The 22,945-nt window shown below is 36.6% G+C and overlaps 1 protein-coding gene across 1 annotated transcript; it reads left to right on the top strand.

Annotated features, from left to right (window-relative positions):
• The first annotated feature begins 465 nt into the window (after positions 1-465).
• Positions 466-22,917, top strand: LOC100262285 (serine/threonine-protein kinase EDR1). The gene is made up of 13 exons (XM_010661650.3): positions 466-1,109; positions 2,310-2,732; positions 5,129-5,232; positions 5,671-6,848; positions 7,297-7,337; positions 10,646-10,714; positions 11,485-11,585; positions 19,914-19,992; positions 20,071-20,169; positions 21,570-21,638; positions 21,799-21,848; positions 22,088-22,264; positions 22,395-22,917. Exons 1-13 carry the CDS (start codon positions 681-683, stop codon positions 22,528-22,530), a joined length of 2,955 nt encoding a protein of 984 aa, XP_010659952.1. The 5' UTR covers positions 466-680; the 3' UTR covers positions 22,531-22,917.
• The last annotated feature ends 28 nt before the right edge of the window (positions 22,918-22,945 follow it).

Here is a 22,945-nt window from a genome sequence, read left to right as displayed (position 1 = left end):
AGAGACAAAAAGTTAAAATGAATATATAAACTTAATAATAAGTTAATTATTTTTACTTATTATTTAAAAATATTTTTTACTTTAAATCGTATCATTAAGTTACTTTATCAAAATAATTAATTTACTTAGTGAATTAAATTAAGTTATTAAGCCAATTTAAGTTATTAAATTGATTTATCAAACACTTACTAATTTTAAAAAAATTAGAAATATTTTTTTATTACGACGTATTATTAAATATATTATTAAAATTATTTTTTGATTTATATCCCATCGTAAACCTTTTAAAAATATTTTGTTATAAATAAATTATTAACTTTCGGGAATATAAATACAAAAATTGTTATATTTTAAATCATTTTAAAAATATATGTATTTTTTCAAAATGCCTAATTTTTATATATTTATTTTATTTCGAACGCGCTTCTACGCATTAACTAGTAGAGAGCACATTGGGCCCAAAAGAAACGGACGTGATTTCTGGAGTGGTGAAAGGTGTAAGGCTGCTCAGAGTGGCATTCCTTTGTAATTTCGGTGAAATTGGTGAACATTTATTAACCTGGAGCCTATATATCTGTGCCCGAACGTTTTCCCTCCCAACTCCTTGTGACCAGAGGAAGAAGCCAAGAAGAAGAGAAACATAATCAATTTCAGACAAGAAATTAGAGAGAGAAAGGGAGATGAAGCACATTTTCAAGAAGCTTCATATAGGGAGTAGCAGTCACGATCCCAATCGATCCAACGAAACCCTAAGCTCCGCCACTACATCATCGCCCGCCTGTGCTTCCGATCATCGGACATCTTCCGCGCAGTCTTCGGTGAGCCCTCCCTCCTCCTATCCTTCTCCGACTACTGTATCCTCCACCGCCGCCTCCACCCTCCCCACCGCCACCTCTCCGGCGGCATCGAATCGGTCGGACTATTTCTTGTCCGAAGAGGAGTTTCAGGTCCAACTTGCTCTTGCTATCAGCGCTTCCAATTCGGACTTCCGTGATGATTCGGAGAAGGATCAGATCCGCGCCGCGACGTTGCTCAGCTTGGGTCGCCACCGAACTGATTCGGTCCGCGATAAGGATGAATCGGCGGAGTCTATGTCGCGCCGATATTGGGTGAGTTTGTTGAAAGCTGAATTTCGTGGAGTTCTTGCCATTCATATAGTGAAGTCTACTAAATTTGCATGAATTTAGTTGATTTTGTTGTGTGTCTTTTTTTGTGGTTGACTTGATTCTAGTTTCAGATTAGGGCAATCTTAATTTGCTCAATTGAGTGTTAAATTAAGCTAAACTTTGTTCGTCTTCTCTGAACTTGGTTGCATTCTGTTTTTTAGCCTCGAATGTACTGAATTCTGTGGCATCATCATGATTTTGTTGGTTTTACTATATTTCTAGTAGTTATTGTGCAGTGTCTCTTAATCTGTTCTGGAATTGGGAAATTTTTTTTGCAATTTAAATTTGGAACAATATGGTCTGGGAAGGTCTAAATGATCAAAACTGCCCATTTGTACTTTAACTTTATGGATTGAGTTGAATTTGGTTTTATTTGGTCTAAAATATGCTGAATGCTACACCATGAGCATTATCTACAGATTTTCTTCCTCAGTTTTTTGTTGTCCGAATATGGAGTACTTTTGCATATGGTATTGTGTTGGTGTCAATTGGGAGCAAATGTTTGATTCAGATTGTTCCACTGAAGTTAGGAGAGGCTTGGTTAGAAAAGCAAAAGAAAAAAAAAAAATTGTGATGTGCTCATTGTTCAAGTGAATAATTGAATTTACTACTATCAATTGCATAACTGAATTTACTTTATTAATTCCATAACTTCTCTGGAACATTTCTTGTATTAAATTCCACTGCATAAGCATGACTCCTTTGCTTTTAGCTGGGTTTTTGGTGGTTGAGTATTTATGAATCTGGTTTCAGATTGGATAGCAATCTTGGTGATGTTGATTAGCGTGAATATTAATTTTGTGATATGGTGTTAAGTTGGGTGAAATTTGGCTCCTGGGGACAAAAAAGCACCTAAAGTGGTCATCTTGTGACTAAAGTTGGTTGAATTTGGGTTGTTCAAACTTCTCTTGAGCCCTCAATGTCCTGAATTTTACTAAGTGAGTACATTTTGAATAATTTAGTCCCTAGCCTCACCTCCAGCCTCTGGACCAAAAAAGAACAAAAAAAAGAAAAAATGAGAGGAAAAATGAGGATGCTGTAATGTATTTTGCTTGTATCTTCTGTTCATTAACAAGAAAGATTTTTTGTACTTGTTATATCTAACTTGGCTTGATTTATTTTGGGTTCTCTTAACTCCCTCAGGATTACAATGTGCTTGACTATGAAGAGAAAGTGGTAGATGGGTTTTATGATGTGTATGGGCTCTCCACAGATCCAGTAATCCAAGGGAAAATGCCATCTCTCACAGATCTTGAAACAAACCTTGGAAACTCTGGATTTGAAGTGATTGTAGTTAACCGCAGAATTGACCCTGCCCTGGAAGAGTTGGTGCAAGTCGCACACTGTATTGCCTTAGACTGCCCTGCTGCTGAGGTTGGTGTTTTGGTGCAGAGGCTTGCTGAGATTGTTACAGATCACATGGGTGGGCCAGTAAGGGATGCTAATATTATGTTGGTGAAGTGGATGGAAAGCAGAAAAGATTTGAGGACATCTCTTCACACAAGCATTTTGCCTGTTGGGTCCTTAAGTATTGGCCTTTCACGTCACCGTGCTTTGCTTTTCAAGGTGAGCTATTTGACTGTCATTTCACTGTAGTCTCTTGAGCCTAGAGCTTATCAAGTGTAGTCTTTTCCTGGCTGTCCCTGCTCTTGGAATCAAACATCAAATTCAGCAGGTGCCATGTTACATTGGTAAATTGCAATTTGAAACCTGGATCCTCCAATCTATGGGTTTGGGTATGCTTCCTTGAGTAATTCTAATTTTTGTCCCTAATACTAGGATTTTGGGATCAACGATGTTTGAAGTTTGGTTAAATCAGTTCTTAAATTACTCTTGTTTTCTTCTTGTAGTTTGCAGCCTGTTATTCATGGTGTAGAACATTTGGAGATTGTTACAAAAATCAAATTTTCTTTTGGGTTTTTGGAAATGGAAATAAATGTAGAGGTGGGAAACGCACATATGGAGATTGTTACAAAAATTGTCTTAAAAAGTTTATATAGAAAGGCCTCCTTCTTTTTAGTGTCATATTGTTTTATCTTCAGGTTCTCATTTTCCAGATCATGCTTAAGAAAATGAAACTACAACGAAAAAAAATGTAAAAGAGCTAAGTTTAGCTAGTAACATGGGTTGCTCTTTCTATTGATTTAGATGATTGTGTTGTTGATCAGCTAGCTAAATAGGGTGTCAACAAGTCTCTTGGTTTTAGACATTTTGAACCACTTAGGTATTTATTTATTTTTTTTGGGTGATTCACAATCACTTGTTTGTATTTACACATGCAGTTGTTTTCCTGTTTGATTTAAGTGGCATTTGTTTTTTTTTAATCTAAAGTATGAATAGGTCTGACTTTGTCAGAAATCTAAATGGAAATTGATGCAAAAGTTTCAATTTAGATAAAAAAAAAAAAAGTTACCTATAAGAAAAAAAAAGGTTCACTCATTGGATTTATATGAGAAAAAAAAAGTTGTAATGCAATGATTGCTTAGGAGGTGAGAGGAGGTTTGAAAGGTGGAAAGTGTTGGTTTGCAGTAGAATCCAAGACCTTTGAAATCTCCATTGAAGTAGTCCAAGGTAAGCCGAGAGGGATTATTTTGGAAAGGAGCGACAAAGGCTTTTCCTCTTGGATAAGGTTTGGAGAAAGGAGTTTGAGCTATCTGTTGGAAGGTGTGGAAGCTTGGTGTAGAGGAGAGTCAAGTTCGAGGTGTCTAAAAGTTTGGGAAGATGGAGGAAGAAAGTTCAGGCTGGAGTGTCAATCGAATGAAGTTGGTAGGTTTATACTCTGTTTGGTGCTAGATGTGGAAGCTAAGAAGTATTGTCTTGTATTTCCAGAGGGAAAAGGTTTAGTTGGGGGGTGGTTCTTGTTGGCTAAGAAGTTAAGGGCCTTAGGAGTCTCCACTCCAACTCTGAGCAAAGCTTTTTCGGGTGTTTCCATCTCTAAAAGGGGTGGGTGTGGTTTCAAAGAGAAAGAGAAAGGGAAAGGAACGTATGCAGATGGCACGAGGGTGAAGACAGGGGAACTAGGGGAGTCTTTATGGGTGCATTTAGGGGATCGAGAACTTCTTTGCAGGGAAGAGTAGCTAAGTCGTTGCTTGGTTGGCTGCTTTGGTGACAGTTTTGAATTGGTTCCTCCTCTGTCATCCTTGAAGGGGTGGGTGCTTGCAAGTTGGATTCTAAGGGGGGGTTCAAAAATCTCCAAGTTGGGTGGGGCCTTTGTGCTGTTTGAGTTTGAAAATAAATGTGAAGCTGATTTGGTGCTTTTAAGGGGCAACATACGGTTTAAGGAGAGAAAGTTTCTTTTGCAAAGATGAGGACCTGAAGTGGGGTGTTTTTGGAATGGGAGCCATGCCAAGGAAGTATGGGTGAAGGTTGTAGGACTTCCTCTTCACTTTTGGAGTAGAGAGGTGTTCAAGAGAATTGGGGAGAGCTGTGGGGGTTTTATAGCTGTAGATGAGGAAATATAAGGCACAACTTAAAAAACTAAACATAAAACATCTAAAGTCTATTAATACTTCAAACAAAAAAAGGGCCTTAAGTCTCACTTATGAAAACATAATTTTCAATTGTTTCCATAATGTGTCTATTCTTTTTCAAGAACCAAGTTGATGCTGCGTGATTCCTGATAAAAGGTCAGACATGTGTGGAGCACTAGAAACCGTTTGTGTGGGAGGGAGGGGGTTTATACTTTTGATATTTCTCATTTTGATTTTGTGAGTTAAGATTCGAGACACTACCTCTAAAACCAAGTAAGGAATGCAGTTGCATGAGCTTTTGCTCCACTCTACTAACATAAATTTGTTAATAATTCTTTGCCATTTCTCTTTGCATTATGATTTGATCTTGCCATGTTCATAAGAACTAATTATATTTGTGCTCAGGTTTTGTTAATTTTTACAATGTTCTTATTATCACATTCAAATTGACTAGTTTTGTATTTTTTATTCTCTTTATTTTCTGGGATGCAGATATTAGCTGACAATGTTGGTGTACCATGTCGACTGGTAAAAGGTAGTCATTACACTGGCGTAGAGGATGATGCTGTCAACATAATAAAATTGGATAATGAAAGGTTACAACTTCTGCTTGTTTTAGAATCTTTTATTATGTTTACCTTTATGGCTGCTGCTAAGGACTGTTATTTGAATACTGCACGTAGTATTCTTTTTAATTTCTAGTAGCTTTTTTCCCCTTAGTTATCCTCTCTATTTAATTGAAGGTCGGGCAAACCCCATGAACAATGCCCTACTGTGTCATGGCTTAGTCCTGAAAGGACCTTTTTTGCTGAGTTTCCTTGCCTAGACATGTTACATTATTCATTCCAGATGGTTATTTATCTTTTTGTTGAAACAAACTTTCATTTTTTGATCTCATGATCATTTGTATTATTTATGCTTATGCACACATGCACGCACATTTTGTCTAAATAGTGAAACTAGTTGTTAGTTGTTATATACATCATCCGTAACCCCTTAAGTCATGGATCTAATCCCTGTTTTTCTGTTTTCAGGGAGTTTTTGGTTGATCTCATGGGAGCCCCTGGGACACTTATTCCAGCTGACATTCTTAGTGCAAAGGATAGTTCTTTAAAGTCATATAATCCAAAATTAAGTAAAATCCCAACTCTTCAGGCATCTAAGGACCCTGGAGGTGTTTACTCAAGACCTAAGCCATTGCTTGGTGATTATGAAGGCAGTAGTCAAACCTCCACAATTGAAAATAGTTTGCCTCAGGATAGGAAAGCAAGTTCTGAAAAGATAGAATCCTTGGATTCATTTTCTAGTTCAAGTGGTGACACTGGTGTTGGTACTTCCAGAATTTCTAAAAGAGTGACTCCTGTTAATCAGTCAGATCTTCGGCCTTCATTGGCAATTGGGGCCTCTGTGTATAAAGGGAGTCGTGGTGCCAATGCAGTTGGTGATGGTTCGAGGATGAATGTTAACATAGTTCCATATAATCAAAACAGCACAGAAGACCCTAAAAACCTTTTTGCAGATCTTAATCCTTTCCAGATGATAGGATCCAGCAAGGCTTCTGCACAGAGCAAACCTATGGAGAATAAAGTTGATGAGTTTCAAAGAGAGAAAAATAGCGCTGCCCCTGGTAGACCCCCTTTGCCATTGATGTGGAAGAATCGTTATGCTAACAATGAGGTCCCAAGAAAAAAGGAAAATGATTTTGTGGAGGGTCTCTTTCCAAAAATCAACCGTGAAACCAATGACTACAATCTGCCATCATTAACTTCCAACAATGCTACTACATCTGAAAAAGTTTATTCCGGTGTTTTCAAGTTATCTGGTAATGCCTATATGAATAACAAAGTTAATGATGACCAAAATTCTTCTTGTAATACCACTTCAATGTTGGCACCAAGCACAAGTCAGTTCAATAGGTTATCTTTGGATGAGGATGTAAATGCTAATTACAATGAAAAATATCACAAGGATGGGAAAGTTTTTCAAAGTGACATGGTAGATGCTGCAAAAGAACATGACAAGAATGAAACTGGTCTGCATGATCACAGAAAGTTCAGACATGATAGCTTTATGGAGAACAATTTGAGGGAAGCTGAAAGTCCTTGCTCGTCTGTTGACAGTGATGCTGGTAAAGTTGATCAAATGTTTGAAGATGTAGGTGAATGCGAAATTCCTTGGGAAGACCTGGTTCTTGGGGAAAGGATTGGACTAGGTAACGTATATGACTAGCCAATTTTTTTTATCGTGTGGATGAGTTAGTTGTTGCTAACATTTCATTTGGTTGGTCTAGGGGGTATACAACTTTAAGCTTTTCAGGAAAAGTGATATTATGGTAATCTCTTTGGGAGATGTTTCTCTTGAGAACCAAGATCTCTTTCCTTTTGAGCAATTCTCTCTTTCTCTCTCTCTCAATGATGTTAATTAATCTCTTACGGGAAATCTTCTGCTGTTTTCCTTTCACCAATTGACCATTCTCCTTTGCTTTTTGTTGAAGAACAACAATTCCTACTGCTACCGCTCTTTTTATTTTTTTATTTTTTATTGTTTATGTTAACGTTTTTCTTATTGGAAGAATGGTTGTAGTGTTTCAATCTGAGCATTGCAATATGCTCATTTATTTGGATGTTTTCTGATTATTATTCATGTTTTGTTGTCAATAGGCTCGTATGGAGAGGTCTACCATGGTGATTGGAATGGCACAGTGAGTTTTACTTCTCCTTCCTGTATTTCAATCCCTTACATGTAATGCTTTGTTGAGGGGAAAAATTGCTGAAAGAAGAGAATAGTGGATCCATAAATGTGACTCTTCTGGATTTTTTTTTTTTGTCTTTGCATTTTTATTTTTTATGCTAGTGTCTTCTATGTCTTGAAACCAGTTTTTTGTGATTTAGTTTATTTACCTCATCTACTGCTTTTTTCCCCTCAACTGTTGTATGCTCTTTGTAATGCACTATGTATGCAGAATTTGGTTTTTTTGAACGGAACCATAAAAATTGTTTGCATGCTCACTCTGACTTTTCTTTATTGAACAAACAAACTATCATTTTTACTCATCTGTCTTGTTTCTTTCTCCATTGCACCCTCCTCTTAAGGCATACAGCCTAGGATACCGTTGTTATCTTTGTAAACATCTTAATCAGATCCAAAAATGATCAACCCAAATTTTCCCCTAGTGCTATCTTTTTTTAATTAACTGAGAAATGATGATTCGAAGAACTCTTTAATTTTGTCCACAAAAGATTGCACATTCCTGCTTGTTTTATGCCGCATTTCCTGATCTTGATAGTTGACATTTCTTATTACAGTTTTTGTTTCTTTTTTTTGAATACTTTCTGTATACTTGATTTGCTAACAGTCCCTTACCACTCACAGGAGAAAAAAAGACACTTTTGCAATAGAGTGGTAAAGAGAGGATGAAACAAGTATGCACATGAGAAAGGTTTTAAAGTTTTTTTTTTTACTTATCAAAAAAGAAAAAAGGATGATGAAACAAAATGAAACTTTAAAATCTTTCTCATGTGCATACTTAAGTTCAATAATGATGTTACTACACACTATTTGTGATGGATATTCTTAATATTGCCGTAGTAATGATATTGTGGAACATTAAGTGAATGGTGTAAACTGAAATTGCAGTCAGGTTATGTGAAGTGAATCTTAAAATGTATTGGAGTGTGATATCATAGGAAATTGGAAAATAGGCACTCTATTATTATTATTATTATTATTATTAATTTGAAACAAATTGATATGATTTTTTTATAGGTAAAAGCAATTATATCAAAAGCACCTACCAAAGGGGCATGCAAAAGTATACACAATTTTTTTTTTCGATAGACAATGATGTAATTTTATACACAAACACAATAGAAACATCGTAGCAAGGTCACAGGATGTATACAATGAGTGCCAAAGAAAAAACAAAAAGGGGCACTGAGGAACCACCAAAATGAGAACAAAAAACAACTTTCTGCCTTCTTGTTAATCCAACCAATCAACAAAGTCAATTAAATATATTTTACCTTCACGTATGTACAACTTTACCTTACCCACAAAAAGAGAAAATCTTCCAAAAATACAAAAGATGGTCAGAAAAAGAAGGGGGAAACGCGTAATTAGAGTTGCATAATAGCTATATAGATCAAAGATAAAACAAGAATATGTACAAAATATAGAAATAAAATACAATTCAAGTGGGGTAAATAATCCTCTACAAAAGAACTCATCTACTTGGCATAACCTTTTGCTAATTGATTTGCAACATCATTAATTAAGTGCGAGGACTAAGAAAAGGAACGACCCTAGTTGCTTGCTAGATCTAAATTTTGATGAAACCACATTTCTTACTTCCAAGGACCTCTCTCCTCTCTCCAATCTAGACATCTATGAGATGATGACAGCATAATCACCTTTCACCCATAATTGGATATATCCAAAGCCTTAACCTGCAATAAGCCTTCTAAAAGACTAAAATCTCTACCCCAACAGCCAATACTTCTACTAGTTTAGAGAAGGATCTCAATATTGTGCCATGGTGATCCCTAATTACACCTCCGATTCCCAATTAACTTGGGTTACCTAGAGCACTCCTGTTAAAGTTTAGTTTAATCACACCCATTGGAGGTATAGTCCATATTAGAAGCAACTCCCTAGCTACCCTCTTTGACCTGGAAACCATATTCTAATCAAGCTATAGAATTCTCGAAGGAGGACCTTCAAAAGTTGTAAAGGTTGAAGCTTGGACAAAGGAATATAACTGTAGCAAAAACCAAATAGATTCTAAGGTCCTTTTATCCTAAAAAAACCCTCATGTTCCTTCCCCTCTAGACTATCCATAACAAAGTAAGGCAAGCCAACATAGCAAAACTTCCTCTAGGAGAACTCCATGCCCCCCAAAAGGGATACTCATATTTGTCACACTCATGGGAGGACTCCAATCCATCCCAACAAGGCTAAATAGCTTATGTCAAAGGCTTGAAGTCACTGGGAATTATAAAATAATATTATCAGTCAATTTCCAGCTCCTTAGGCATATAACAAAATGATTCAGACTGAGAGCTTTGAGAAGCCTCCTCACCTATAGCAAATCAGTGTTTTATTATTGGTCATTGGCCATGCAAAAGTCTTAACCGTAGATTGGGATTTTAGATTCACAAATGAAGTTGACAAGAAAAACATGGCCTAGAATTAGGGGTTAGAAAGAGTTGTAAAGGAAAAATTTACAAAAAATAAGCCTATGAAAGTTAATACTTATAAAAAAAAATGAAAGTTAATGACAAAATTCTTATGTCCAGTAAGAAAGATGACAAATAAAGAAGGATAAAAGATGACACAATAGCTCAACATATTTGAAAATTTTTCTGCTTGTGTGTATTGAAGTTCCATAGAATTGTTGGAGGTGGTGGTTGATAGTAGTGTTGATGATGGTGTAGAATGGTACTGGATTGTTCATTGTTGGTGATAAGGAGGCTGTGGTGGTGAGGATGCTGGTTTGTACAGGTATTTGTTGGTGATAAGATTGGACTCCATATGATGTTGGAGGAGATGGTTTTGGATGAGTTAGGTGCAGATATGGAGTGGTAAAAGTTTGTGGTGGTGCTTGTCTATACCTTATGTCTTGTACAGAAAGTGGATGCAATGGTTGTGTGGTAGGGTGACAAAAGAGGCATGTGGTTATGGTGTTGATTATAAAAATTTATGCTGGCTCTATGGGTGTCTACTGAGAGGGTTGTGGTCCAATTCATTATTGTTGGAGGTCCATTCATTTGAAAATGATATAATTGTCCTCTAAATGGATTTCATTATTCCATTTGTAACAGTGCTTTCTTTTTATTGTCTTTTTAAAAAGTCAGTCATATTTATTATTTTATTTATTACGATTTTTTTGGGACATTGGGCAGAGGCATTAGTGGGTTACAGTGCCTTTTTTGATTGACTTTACTTCCATAAGATTATTATTGTTATTATTATTATTATTGTTATAATGTTAGATTTTTTGTCGGACACCAGGAGGTTGCTGTGAAGAAGTTCTTGGACCAGGATTTCTCAGGTGCTGCTTTGGCCGAGTTCAAAAGAGAAGTAAGCACCGAGTCAGACTTTGATTTATGCATCTAAAGTGTTCTGTTTTGTTGCTAAAATTTAAGAGGAAAAGAAAATGAAATTGAGAAGGCCAGAGAAATAGGAAATAGTTTAAAGTTGCATTCCTTTCTAAAAAAAAAAAAAGAACAAAAAAAACCTTTTTTATTTATCCATTCAGAAGAATACAAACTTAACTCAACTCAACAATGGCTTGTACAGTTTATTTGAAGTAGTTAGGAATCATGTTTTCCTATTCTCTTCTTTCTAGACCTGTGTCACAAAGATGCTAGAAAAGGGGGAAAAAAAGGAGAAAATTCCTAAGCATTAATGTTGGTGTTGGTGGTTTGTGGTGCAGTGCCAGTGATGATGATTTGAAAGGCCACATAAATTGGTGGTGGTGCACCATTGTCAGCCTGTCTCTGCTGTAACTTGGAAAAAAAGTGGAAACCATAAAAACAGAAAAATGAATATTTTGCTCAAAATTATTTCTATTTTATGTTATAGTTACCTGAAGACAATAGAATGAGTGAATAAGATCCCAAGGCCCAAAACCCAACTGTTCAAGTTTTTTAAATTAGGATTTCTGTTCTATTAGCTACGAAATTGTTGACCATAAGAGGATTCGAATTATGTTTTGTTTCCTTTTGTGCCTGACAATGAAAAAGAACTTAAAATATTATATTATTTCTATGTTGGAGACTTGGCTGGTAATTTTGTTATAAAGCAAAAATGTTAACTTGATGTCTGTCTTTTTTGTTCTTTAATGTAAGGTGCGAATAATGCGTAGATTACGTCATCCAAATGTTGTTCTTTTTATGGGTGCTGTTACTCGCCCTCCAAACCTCTCTATCATCACTGAGTTTCTTCCAAGGTACATTTATATGATATTTTCCCCCTCCTTTTAATGAAGTGAATTTCTTTGCCAAAGTATTGGAATACTTAATCCGAATCTTTTTGTTCTTGGCATGCATGTTCAACCTGAGCATGGTAATCCTTAGAATTGATTGTGTTGATTTACACTATGTTATTATTTATTCCTTAATGATATTGTATTCCAGAAGACGCTAGTCTGGAATTTTTATTATCATAAGGGATGGGGATTCAACTTACCAATCTCTATGGCTCATCTGCTATCAATTTATGATATTATTATATTATTTTATTTTTTGTTGGTTACTCAATGGTTTTGTTACTTGATGGGGACAGTAACAGAGATCTGCATCAGAACTTTTAGGTGTGTAGGCCTGGCTTTAGCAAGTTGGTCATGGATTGTCAAGCAGTACAAAGATAGTACTATTGATTTTATTATTTGAATGTCCAACCCAACTAATTCTTTGAAGACAGTTTAGGGTTGGCTGATACTGAAAGCTTTGGGTTCAGTAGAAAGCATATTTCAAATGACACACGCATCAATATCCCCCCACTTCTGTTGTACACAAAATATGCTTGTAGGTGTATATCATGAAGTACTTGACGAGGCTTGACATGTTTCTTGAGATGTCATAAACTAAGAGGGTATTTGGTAAATGAATTTAATGATTTAAAGTGACTTAATGTCTTAATTTATATCAATCTTAAATCTTTTTTATAAACATGGTTTTAGATTTTTAAGTAAGAAGAAATTAAATATTTTGACTTAATACTTAATATCACAATTTAAAGTTAAAAATTACTATAAGGTTTTTTTAACAAACATGCTTAATCTATTTAATAACTTAAATTAAGTTATTAAGTCACTTTAAATTATTAAGTTGATTTACCAAACACCCTTTAATAGTATGACTTCTTCCTTTGTTACCATTGACATCTTCTGTTATTGTCAAAATTGCTGGGAAATACAAATTTCTTTGTTCCTTGACCTTGAATCGTATAAGGTGAATGCTTTCTACCCTAGGCATCTTCAAATCTATTGCAGTGGAATAACAAGGCTATAAAAACCAAAAACAACAGATTTAGAGAGTATAAAGATTATACCTTTGATATGGATGTTCCCAAATTATTTCCAATCCGATGAAGATGTCAAAAACCATTGTAGAAGTCATTTACCCGATGCTCTTCCATCCGATCTCTCCTTCAAGGGTCTAGGCATGGGAAAAGTGTGGACTTTTCTCTCTAAAAGATAACTAGGGTTTTTCTCTTTGGAGGCTCTTTGGAAGATGACAGGAAAAACTCTTAAACCCTAACCCCTTGAGGGGCTTATAGGGCTCTGTGTGGCCTTGAGGGTCTTTAAGCCCGAGTTGGGCTTAGGTCACCTAAACCAGCCTACTTGGGTACTAATTAATTAATTAGCTCTATTGAGCTTCAATTAATTAATTAGTCTTGTCTAGAAAGACAATTCATAAGGTCTAGTACAACCTTAGGTTTTTATCAAACGCCCTTATTTACACTTATGAACCTGAAACCAAAAATTCTCAAAACAAACGTGCCACCAAGATTTAGGAGCTTGAGTAGAGGCCATTGGGGCTCATAGGGAAATACTAGCTTTCTCGTAATCTAATTCTAAAGTTGATTCAACATTCCACTAAATAGAATCAACTATACTTATTATACTATGTAATTAAAACTAGGCGAAGATTAAGGTCATGCATACTATTTATTACATACAAACTTCCGGTGAACTGATGTTTGTAATCTAATAAGATACTGCTCTCAACCTATCAAGGTTACCTATCAAATCCTTGAGTTGCAGATTCACCTATTATATGATCAATTGACATACTCGAGTTCCAAGGAGTATATTCAAATTCCATTGAAGGAATTGCCATGACCATAGTTTTCTAAATCAACTGTCCTTTGGATCACCCAAGGGGACACACTGTATCAATCCTTTGAGATATCATGGTGTTTCCAATGTTTTAAAAACCGGACCGGACCGGCCGGTCTGACAGGTCCAACAGTCGACCGGTCACCATTCCGATCTGGTTCGGCCATTTGGCCCATAAAGAGGTTGAGCCGGAATCGAACCGGTTGAACCGACGATCGGACCGCCGAACCAGCCGGTTCCCTCCGAACCGTCCGACTCAATTTTTTTTTTCTTTTCTTTTTTTTTCCTCCTAGCATCTGCGCGGCTGTTCCCATTGTCGTCGGTCATTGGAGCGTCGTCCCACTGGCAGCAGCCCCCGCGCGTTGGAAAGCCCTCCCCCGAAACGCTGCAAAGCCCCGTCGTCGGCCACTCAACCCCCCCTTCCCCCGCGGCTGTTCCCATTGTCGCCGACAGTGTTTGAAATATCGAAAAATTTTGGCGATATTTCTCAAAAATCGTGGAGTTAGGGTTCGTGAAATTTAAATCCATTGGCATAAAAGCAAAGAGACCCCTAGAATAGATCAAGAAAACACAGAGAGCAAAAAAAATAGCAATTTTGTTGGTTTTCGTTGGGGGTTTTGAACGGATTTTCTCGGAAATCAAACGAGGATGAATTTTCTCGGAAATCAAATGGGGGATGGATTTTCTTTGGAATCAAAGAGGGGTTGCAAAGAAAAAAATCAAAAACATGATTAGATTAGTAACTACGAGGATTGAGAGTGGCAGAGGAAAGTAGGGCCTTTTTGGCTTTTTACCTTTTAGGGATTGTCTCGTCTAGAGGGCACCTTCAGAGAAAAGGGCTTCTTTGCCTTGAGTGAGAGAATTTCTCTTTATAAATAATTATTAATTATTAATAATTCATCTTAATTTTTATTAAATCAAAATCGTGGCTTGAGTTCAATGCTTGCTAGCATTGGACTATGATAGTCTTTGATAATATATATTTAATTTAAATTTTTTAAGGTTCATCATTAAAAAAAAATTTAATTTTAATTATTTTATTTTAAATTATATTTAATTGATTAATAAAAATATAAAAAATAATATTATAATTTTTTAAAAATTTTAATAATATATAAAAACATATTTATGACGTCACCGCTTCATCCGCGGTTTGACCACCGGTCCGACTAGTGAACTGTGAACCGGTAACTTTTCTTGTTCAATGACCGGTCCGATTCTGAAAACATTGGGTGTTTCATTGAGAATATCTATTGTCATCAGCCTCCATTAACAATAACCTAAATCATAGGGATATATGACTGTGTTAGGGTTTCATTTATAGGTCAAAACCTTCTATTGATTTTGATACAGACTCGATACCTTTTCAAGGTTGAGAGCCCATGCAGTAAAGTTGCTTGGTAAATCATGATAATTGATAACCTTAGGTCATGATTCACCGTAAGTCTTATTCAATATTTAACCATACACACAAGTGCACTAACCATGGGAAACCTATCCAGACGGACAAGACAAGTCATCCCTCCAATTAGGAGATAATGCACTATAGTCTCTATTGAATTGTCCAAATCCATGAACCGATTGCCATGTTATCATCTTGCAAGGGGCTCATGGCTTATATCCTCTATGCTACTCTAAATGCATCCAAGTTATGTACAATACAAGCGATATGAGTATGTATGCTCGGATAACCAATTAATGCACAAGGGGTAACAAAGGGAAACCAAGAAACATAAATAAATAAATTTATTAATGAATTAACCATTTGTTACATCATGTTATTCTTTTCAGGGCTCTGGCCCAACAAAAATAACCATTTTGTTGGCCTCTAACCTCCATTACCACAAAACTGCCTTCATTGCCATGTAGATGCATATTCTGAAGTACTTGATGAGGCTCGACATGTGACTTGAGATGGCATAAACCAACAGTATGGCTTCGTCCTTTGTCAACATTGGCATCTTCTGTCACTGTCAAAATCACCATTCTGTTGGCCTCCAACCTCTATTACCACAAAACTGTCTCCATTGTCATGTAGATGTATATTCTGAAGTACTTGATGAGGCTCGACATGTGACTTGAGGTGTCATAAACCAACAGTATGGCTTCTTCCTTTGTCACCACTGGCATCTTCTGTCACTGTCAAAATCACCATTCTGTTGGCCTCCAACCTCTATTACCACAAAACCGTCTCCATTGCCATGTAGATGTATATTCTGAAGTACTTGATGAGGCTCGACATGTGACTTGAGATGTCATAAACCAACAGTATGGCTTCTTCCTTTGTCACCACCGGCATCTTCTGTCACTGTCAAAATCACCATTCTGTTGGCCTCCAACCTCCATTACCACAAAACTGCCTCCGTTGCAACATAACACTACATTTTCCACTGCCAAGGAGAGCCTCTCTCTCTCTCTCTCTCTCTCACTCCCCACACAACCAACACCCTATCTTGGTTATGTTATAATCCTCTTTCACAGTTCTGTTCTATCTTGTTCTGTCCCCACCCATTCCCCTCTCCCACACAAAACCACTCTTTTCCTCCTCTTCCTTCCTTTGAACTCTGACATTCTGTGCTGGAAATCATGGTTGTGTTGTAGTCCTCTTTGCAGTTCTGTTATCTTGTGGATTGTGCTTGGTGTGATGCTCCCCTGTGCTAAGATCCAGAACTTTAAGCTCCAAAATCTTATTTCTAACCATTCTTACTTTCTACAACAACTACAAGTATGTACAAGAAATTACAACAATTGGACCAAGAGTGATTGACTAGAAACTATGGAGGACATCAGACTTGTGGGGAGAATGAGATACAGAGGAAGATAATGGCATTGTTTTCTCTTTAGTCTCCCTCTCTTTGTATATATATGGGTGGGGGCAACAACTACAAGTTTGTACAAGAAATTACAACAATTGGACCAAGAGTGATTGACTAGAAACTATGGAGGACATCGGACTTGTGGGGAGAATGAGATACAGAGGAAGATAATGGCATTGTTTTCTCTTTAGTCTCCCTCTCTTTGTATATATATGGGTGGGGGCAACAACTACAAGTATGTACAAGAAATTACAACAATTGGACCAAGAGTGATTCACCAGAAACTATGGAGGACATTGGACTTGTGGGGAGAGTGAGATATAGAGGAAGTTAATAGCATTGTTTTCTTTTTAATCTCCCTCTCTTTGAATATATATGGGTGGGTGGGTGTGTGTGTGTACAAATTTATATTTTCAAGTTATCAATTTACTAAATGTTATCACGTCTAGTTAGAACTATGGGGTTATTTTTGGTTTAAGGTGAGAACATTGCTAGCTACGTTAATGGTGATGTGGGTTAAAATCCCTACCTACATGTGTAGGATCAAATTACAACTATTATAAAAGCTTTTAATGCTACACTCAATATTTTGTCTCGACCTAATTTGTTTTTTTATTTTTTTATTTGGATCCATAGTTGTTAAAAATGCAATTAAAGTGTGTGTAGGCCTAAGGCATAATGACTCCCTCACTATAGTAGCTCACTTGCAAAGCACATACCTTGTTGGAGTGGGGTGCTTCATCTATTTTCTTTTTTCTTTTTAATAATTCCATTCTTGAAAATTTAGTTTGATTGCTGGGTGACATATCAAAAGGAAAGAGGCCAAAGATGTGCTTAAGGGCAAGAGATTGATTTAAAGACTCTATTTGTAGACCCTAAACGACCTTAGCTACTTGAAAGGCTCATCTCTTATTGGATGCTTCTTCTAAATGGTTGGACTTTTGAATTTTTTGTTGCTTGGATTGAATTTTGGATAAAATTGACAGGCACCCTAAATTAGGCCTCATTATGCATCAAGTGCCACTAATGTTGTGCTTTGAGCTTAAGCATATGAGATTTTTAAGCCTAAGGTGTGCCTTATGCTTTTCAAAACTATGATTCAATTAGATACTATTACAATGTCAATTATGCATGTCAAACATCATATTGCTTAGTTATCAATAGGTGTCGGATCCAAAAAATGACATTTTATTTTATAATTTTTTATTGGCAATACATTTGTAGATATGGCAAAAAGTACACCAAAGTTCACCAAACGCATATTACGGGCACCAAATGGTAGTGCCAAAAGAGAATACAAAAAGCTACCCTTTCTCTCTCAGCACAATCTCAACTAATCTACAATATCAACCGGGGGTATTGAACCTTCTTTTATGTACAACCTAAATCCGTGCTAAAAGGTTACTTAGAAATGAATATTCTAGCTTTTTATCATATTACTCCTCTTTTTCGAACACTTTTTGATTTCTTTTCTTCTAACTCGTCAAAAAATGCAAAGAAGTATCTCTTCATACATTTTTCTCTTTCCTTCTTACAAAGGAACCATACCAGCTTAAAAGAATCTCTTTGACCAAGCAAGGGATCACCTAAACTATGCCAAATAAGGAGAATAACAACTATTATATAATCCTTGATTTTGCATAGTGACGGAGAATGTGACCTATTGATTCTTCTTCATCTTTACAGAGAAAAACATCTATTTCTTAGTAGCCATACTCAACATCAATGCCTTTCCCCTACTAGCTTTCCAAGTAAAAACATCGCTCTAGATGGGGCTCATGAATTCCAAATTATAGTTCCGTTGGAAAGGGAATTGATCTCCTTGTCTCCAAAACAGATTAGAGGGATTTGAGAGAAAAAACTTAATTATTGCAATTCCTTCCAAGCCAACCTATTGTTTTCTTTCCTCTTCACCGACTTACCTTGCAATTTTGAGAAAAAAATTTCAACAATATCCAACTCCTAAGTGTCTAGAGAAACATGGATTCTAATGACACCCCACACTTGTCTCATTCCATAAATCCAACATCCAAGCCTCTTTGGAGGTGACTAAAACATATGAAGAGGGAAAGGACACATACATGGGCTCCTCTCCACAATATTTATCCTTTCGAGACTCCACCCTCCTTTCATTACCCACTTCAAAGGATGCCTTATTATTGAAGAGGTCCACCCTTTCCTAGTACCTTTCCATACCTAACCCTATTCCCATCTCTCACATTACAAGAATACTAATTCCCTTCTTCCTTGTCATATTTTCTCTCTATCACTTGTTTATAGAGAATTTCTCTTTCAAAAGCAAATCTTTAGCCATAGTTTCTAAGGAGAGCCTAATTAAATGATGAAAGGCTTGTACTATTCAGTTTTCCCTTGCTCTTATTCATGCAAATGGTTGTCCATTTCACTAAATGTGATTTTTCCTCTATGCCTCACCTTCCTATAGAAGATGTCTTTGAATCTTCTCAAGTCTCAAACTGTCTTTGAGCCTCTCACCTTTTGAAATATAGTCTTTTCCATATCAACAATCTTTTATAGACCCTCTCTTCCACCCAATTCCATACCAATACAGATTTGAAAGGAGCACCCAACGGTAGAACTAAGTAGATGAAAGCTCTCCCATTGCATAGCCTAACTCCAACTCCGACTTCTCCATATTAGCGACCCCCCAAATTGGGATTAATTCTCATTTTGTGTGTTTATTTTTAGCCTTGAAATTATTTCAAACCACATGAGTAGCCAACTTAAATGAATCATTTGATCTCAAAAATCATTGCCAAAAAACCAAAGTATCATCTGCAAACATCAGGTGGGACATCTTCACTCTCTCACTACCCCTCCCCCTCACCCTGAAGCTTGGCAAAAATAACTGCCCTCCTTGGCCCTCTCTAAAACACAACTCAACACCTCCGTCACCAACACATACATGAATGAGACAACTTTTAATGTATAATCAACTTGATATTTGGCATGCATGATAAGAACGGCAGTTCGACTATACTCCAATGGTGGATTTGGGAAGACATGGACTCATGAAAAAATTTGGAGACTGCGCAACAAAAGAAATTCTACAATATACACATATATTCAAGCACATTACATATGTTTGTGTGTATGGATTTGGAGAAAATTTACCTCCCTCTCTCTCATTATAGCTTGGTGAGTTAAAATAGGTTAATCTCTGACCAATTGGATTGTGAGAAAAATCATTGTCTTCTATAACATTAATCTTGGACCAATTGGATTGTGAGAAAAATTATTGTCTTTTGTAATGTGTTTCTCTTTTAAATCAGTAACAGCATACTTGGAAAATCTTGGTACTTTCTTTGGAATTTTCTTGACTCCAAGATTGATTTATTTACTGAGAACTCTCATAAGGGATTGTAATGTTCTGAAAACTACTTAAAAATAGTGTGGCAATCATTTTGGTTTGCTCTATGGTTCCTATTATTCTAGCTAGATATTACAATGGATGTTATTTTTCCAAATTGCCCAATATTCACAACAAATTAGTTTTTCCTGTGATTGTGTGAGCAATCTTGATGAATGCATGCATATATTGTGCTTTCATGTTCTTAGTAGAGTGGGATGATCACTTGTTTGAGTGTTTTTGGTTTCTCAGAGGAAGCTTATATCGGATTCTTCATCGTCCTTCTTGTCAAATTGATGAGAAGCGTAGAATTAAAATGGCTCTTGATGTGGTACAAAACAATCAACCTACTTCATTCTTCTAATGAGCATTTTATATCTTTATCTAATTCCAGAACTGCTGTGTGCAGGCAAAGGGTATGAATTGTTTGCACACCAGTTTACCAACAATTGTTCACCGGGATTTGAAGTCACCAAATCTGCTGGTTGATAAGAACTGGAATGTCAAGGTATGGCATTGTCTTTTTAACATTTCATTTAGACAACAGTAGGATTGGGAGTTCTTTTTTTCTTCTCTTTTCCCAAGTTTTGTGTTACAATTGAAGCAATAATTGGTCCACTTCCCTCATATTGCACTTTGTTCAACTAGTGTTTCCAAGCTTCCACTCCTTTGTGAGAAAATAGAAAGACATTAATAGCTCTCTGCATATTTTCATCTGATAGCAGCCAATGTTCCAGAAACTGATAATACATTTATTCTTGATAATCTGATGGATTTGCTGATCCAAGTGCTGGCAACATTTCGTGTAAATTATGATTTGCTTGTCGTTTCCTTGGTTGTTTGTGGAGCTATTTGATTTCCTATGCAGTTTCTGACAATCAACTCACCAACCCAAGTTCATGATTCAAGCAATGATTTATTACAGCAAACTTGAACCTTTGCAAGTTACTTGCACTGGTTTGTCATGCTGTAGACTATTATTTGAAATGTCTTCTGGCCCGTAGAATGATACATATGGGATTCATCATATATAGCGTGTTCACTCTTTGGAGACTATTGATGGCTACTTTTGGGTCTGTGGCGGGGAAGAAAGGATTTGTGTATGTTGGTGTTAAAGGAGCAAAGTTTATTACTAGTATTTGTGCTTTGGCTTTGTTGAATTTGGATCTCAAGCCCCTGTCAAGCTTATGTGTTTATTGTTGTTTTTAGAGTGTGTCAGGAAGCCAGGATGGCCTTTATCTTAGGTCAGTTGAATCTTTCTCAAGTCTAAAAGAAAAAGTCCTGCCACTTCAAAGTTTGAAGAGGAACTCTAGAACACAAATTTTTAAGCACAAAGGATGTTGGTTCTCTGCCACCATGTTCACATTCTTCCTTTTTGGCAACCAATTCAATGCTCTGCCAGTGCATTAAGAGCCTTAACAAGGACACCAGGTCTTGCCTCAAACAAAATATGGCAGAACCCATCTCACTTTTCTAAAACAGGAAACGAGCAACCTTAAAAACTAGGAATGCAGGGGTAAAAAGAGGTAAATAAAATTAAAGGAGGTGTGACAGTTACCTACAGTCCCATAGGTTATGGGAGCCTCCTAGTGTCGTTCTATCCAATTCTTGTTCTAGAAACCTAATTATGAAAATTGTCCAATTCTTGAAGGAGGGATGACAGCTATCTACAGTCCCAAGGTTATATTTGCTTAGCTTGTTTCTAAACAGAGCCCCTAATTCAAGCTAGACCTGGGTTTGATAAGCTGGTTAATTGGTTGAGTATAGACGTTGCTTTTTACTTAAGTAGCTCTATATGAGAAGGGGCCACCCAAGTATTAAGAACGGAAAAACAACAAAAATAATATTCTATCACAGTTGTGGTTTGACATACAATATCTTCATGGACCATAATTTATGACTTTGCAGGTATGTGATTTTGGGTTGTCACGCCTGAAGCACAACACATTTTTGTCATCCAAATCAACTGCTGGAACGGTGAGAATCTGAGACTTGCATTCAAGAATTGATTATGTTACTATCTTTATTTTCTTTTTCATACTATTTACAAAGAACAATCCAACTTGATGAATATGTCTTGATCTTGCTTTCTACTCCATTTCTGCATCTCTTCATGATTTAAGTTTCTGTTTGTTAGCCTGAGTGGATGGCCCCAGAAGTTCTCCGCAATGAAAATTCAAATGAGAAGTGAGTCAACTACTCTTACCTTACCTTTCTTCTGTATTGCATTTTTAGCTTATTATTTCTCACATGCGCTTTATTATCATTCATTAGCTAGCTGCTGGTCTGTGATTCTTTATCTTTAGTCTCTCTCTCTCTCTTCAGTGCCCTGTTTGGTTGTTGAGAATAAGGAGAGAGAAAAGTTTCAATCTTATAACAATCATTGCAACTAAAAATTGATATAACATGCCAAATTTCACTTACAGGTGTGATGTCTATAGCTTTGGAATCATTCTGTGGGAGCTTGCAACTTTAAGGTTGCCTTGGAGTGGGATGAATCCAATGCAAGTTGTGGGAGCAGTAGGTTTCCAGAACCGTCGTCTTGACATACCAAAGGAAGTTGATCCCTTGGTTGCAAGGATAATCTGGGAATGCTGGCAGACGTAAGTTCACATTTGCAGACCAGATTGCACATCAAAATGCCATTCTTATGCTGACAAAACTTTAGCATGGATTTATTGTTCTGCATTTTCTAATTCAATCAGTGGCTTTTTCTGTCATGTTGTTTTCCAGGGATCCGAACTTGCGCCCATCGTTTGCACAGCTGACAGTAGCTCTGAAGCCCTTACAGCGACTGGTGATCCCTCAACATTTGGACCAGCAAAGCCTGACCCTCCAGCAAGAGATCTCAGTAAATTCTACACCTTGAAATGTGTTAGTTTCTCTCCAAGTGTGAATAAGGACAAATTGCTTCTCTGTAGGATGAAGTTAGATTGTGCGATTAAGGAGAAAGAAAATGTGAGCAAAACTTGGTGATATAGTTGAGGGTTGTGTAGAGGAATCAACATATATATATACATATATATACTTGCAGCGGCAGCATGTTTTGTATAGTGGGATTCCGTGGTTTTTGACCTGGACAAAACTAAAAAACTCCCTTATAATGTTAAGAAAAATGGGAAGAATGTTTATTACATCAACACACTGTGCCTTCATAATGTTAATACATATTTTGGAGATTGTAATTATGAAATAGAGCCTGTCTTCCAACAATAATCATTTGATTAAATGATAACACTTGCTTCCGACTCTGGTACTTGAATTCTCATGCACCAGCACTCATC

Source organism: Vitis vinifera, chromosome 14 (assembly GCF_030704535.1).
Source record: "Vitis vinifera cultivar Pinot Noir 40024 chromosome 14, ASM3070453v1".
NCBI lineage: Eukaryota > Viridiplantae > Streptophyta > Magnoliopsida > Vitales > Vitaceae > Vitis > Vitis vinifera.
This window is presented reverse-complemented; position numbering and strand designations above follow the sequence as displayed.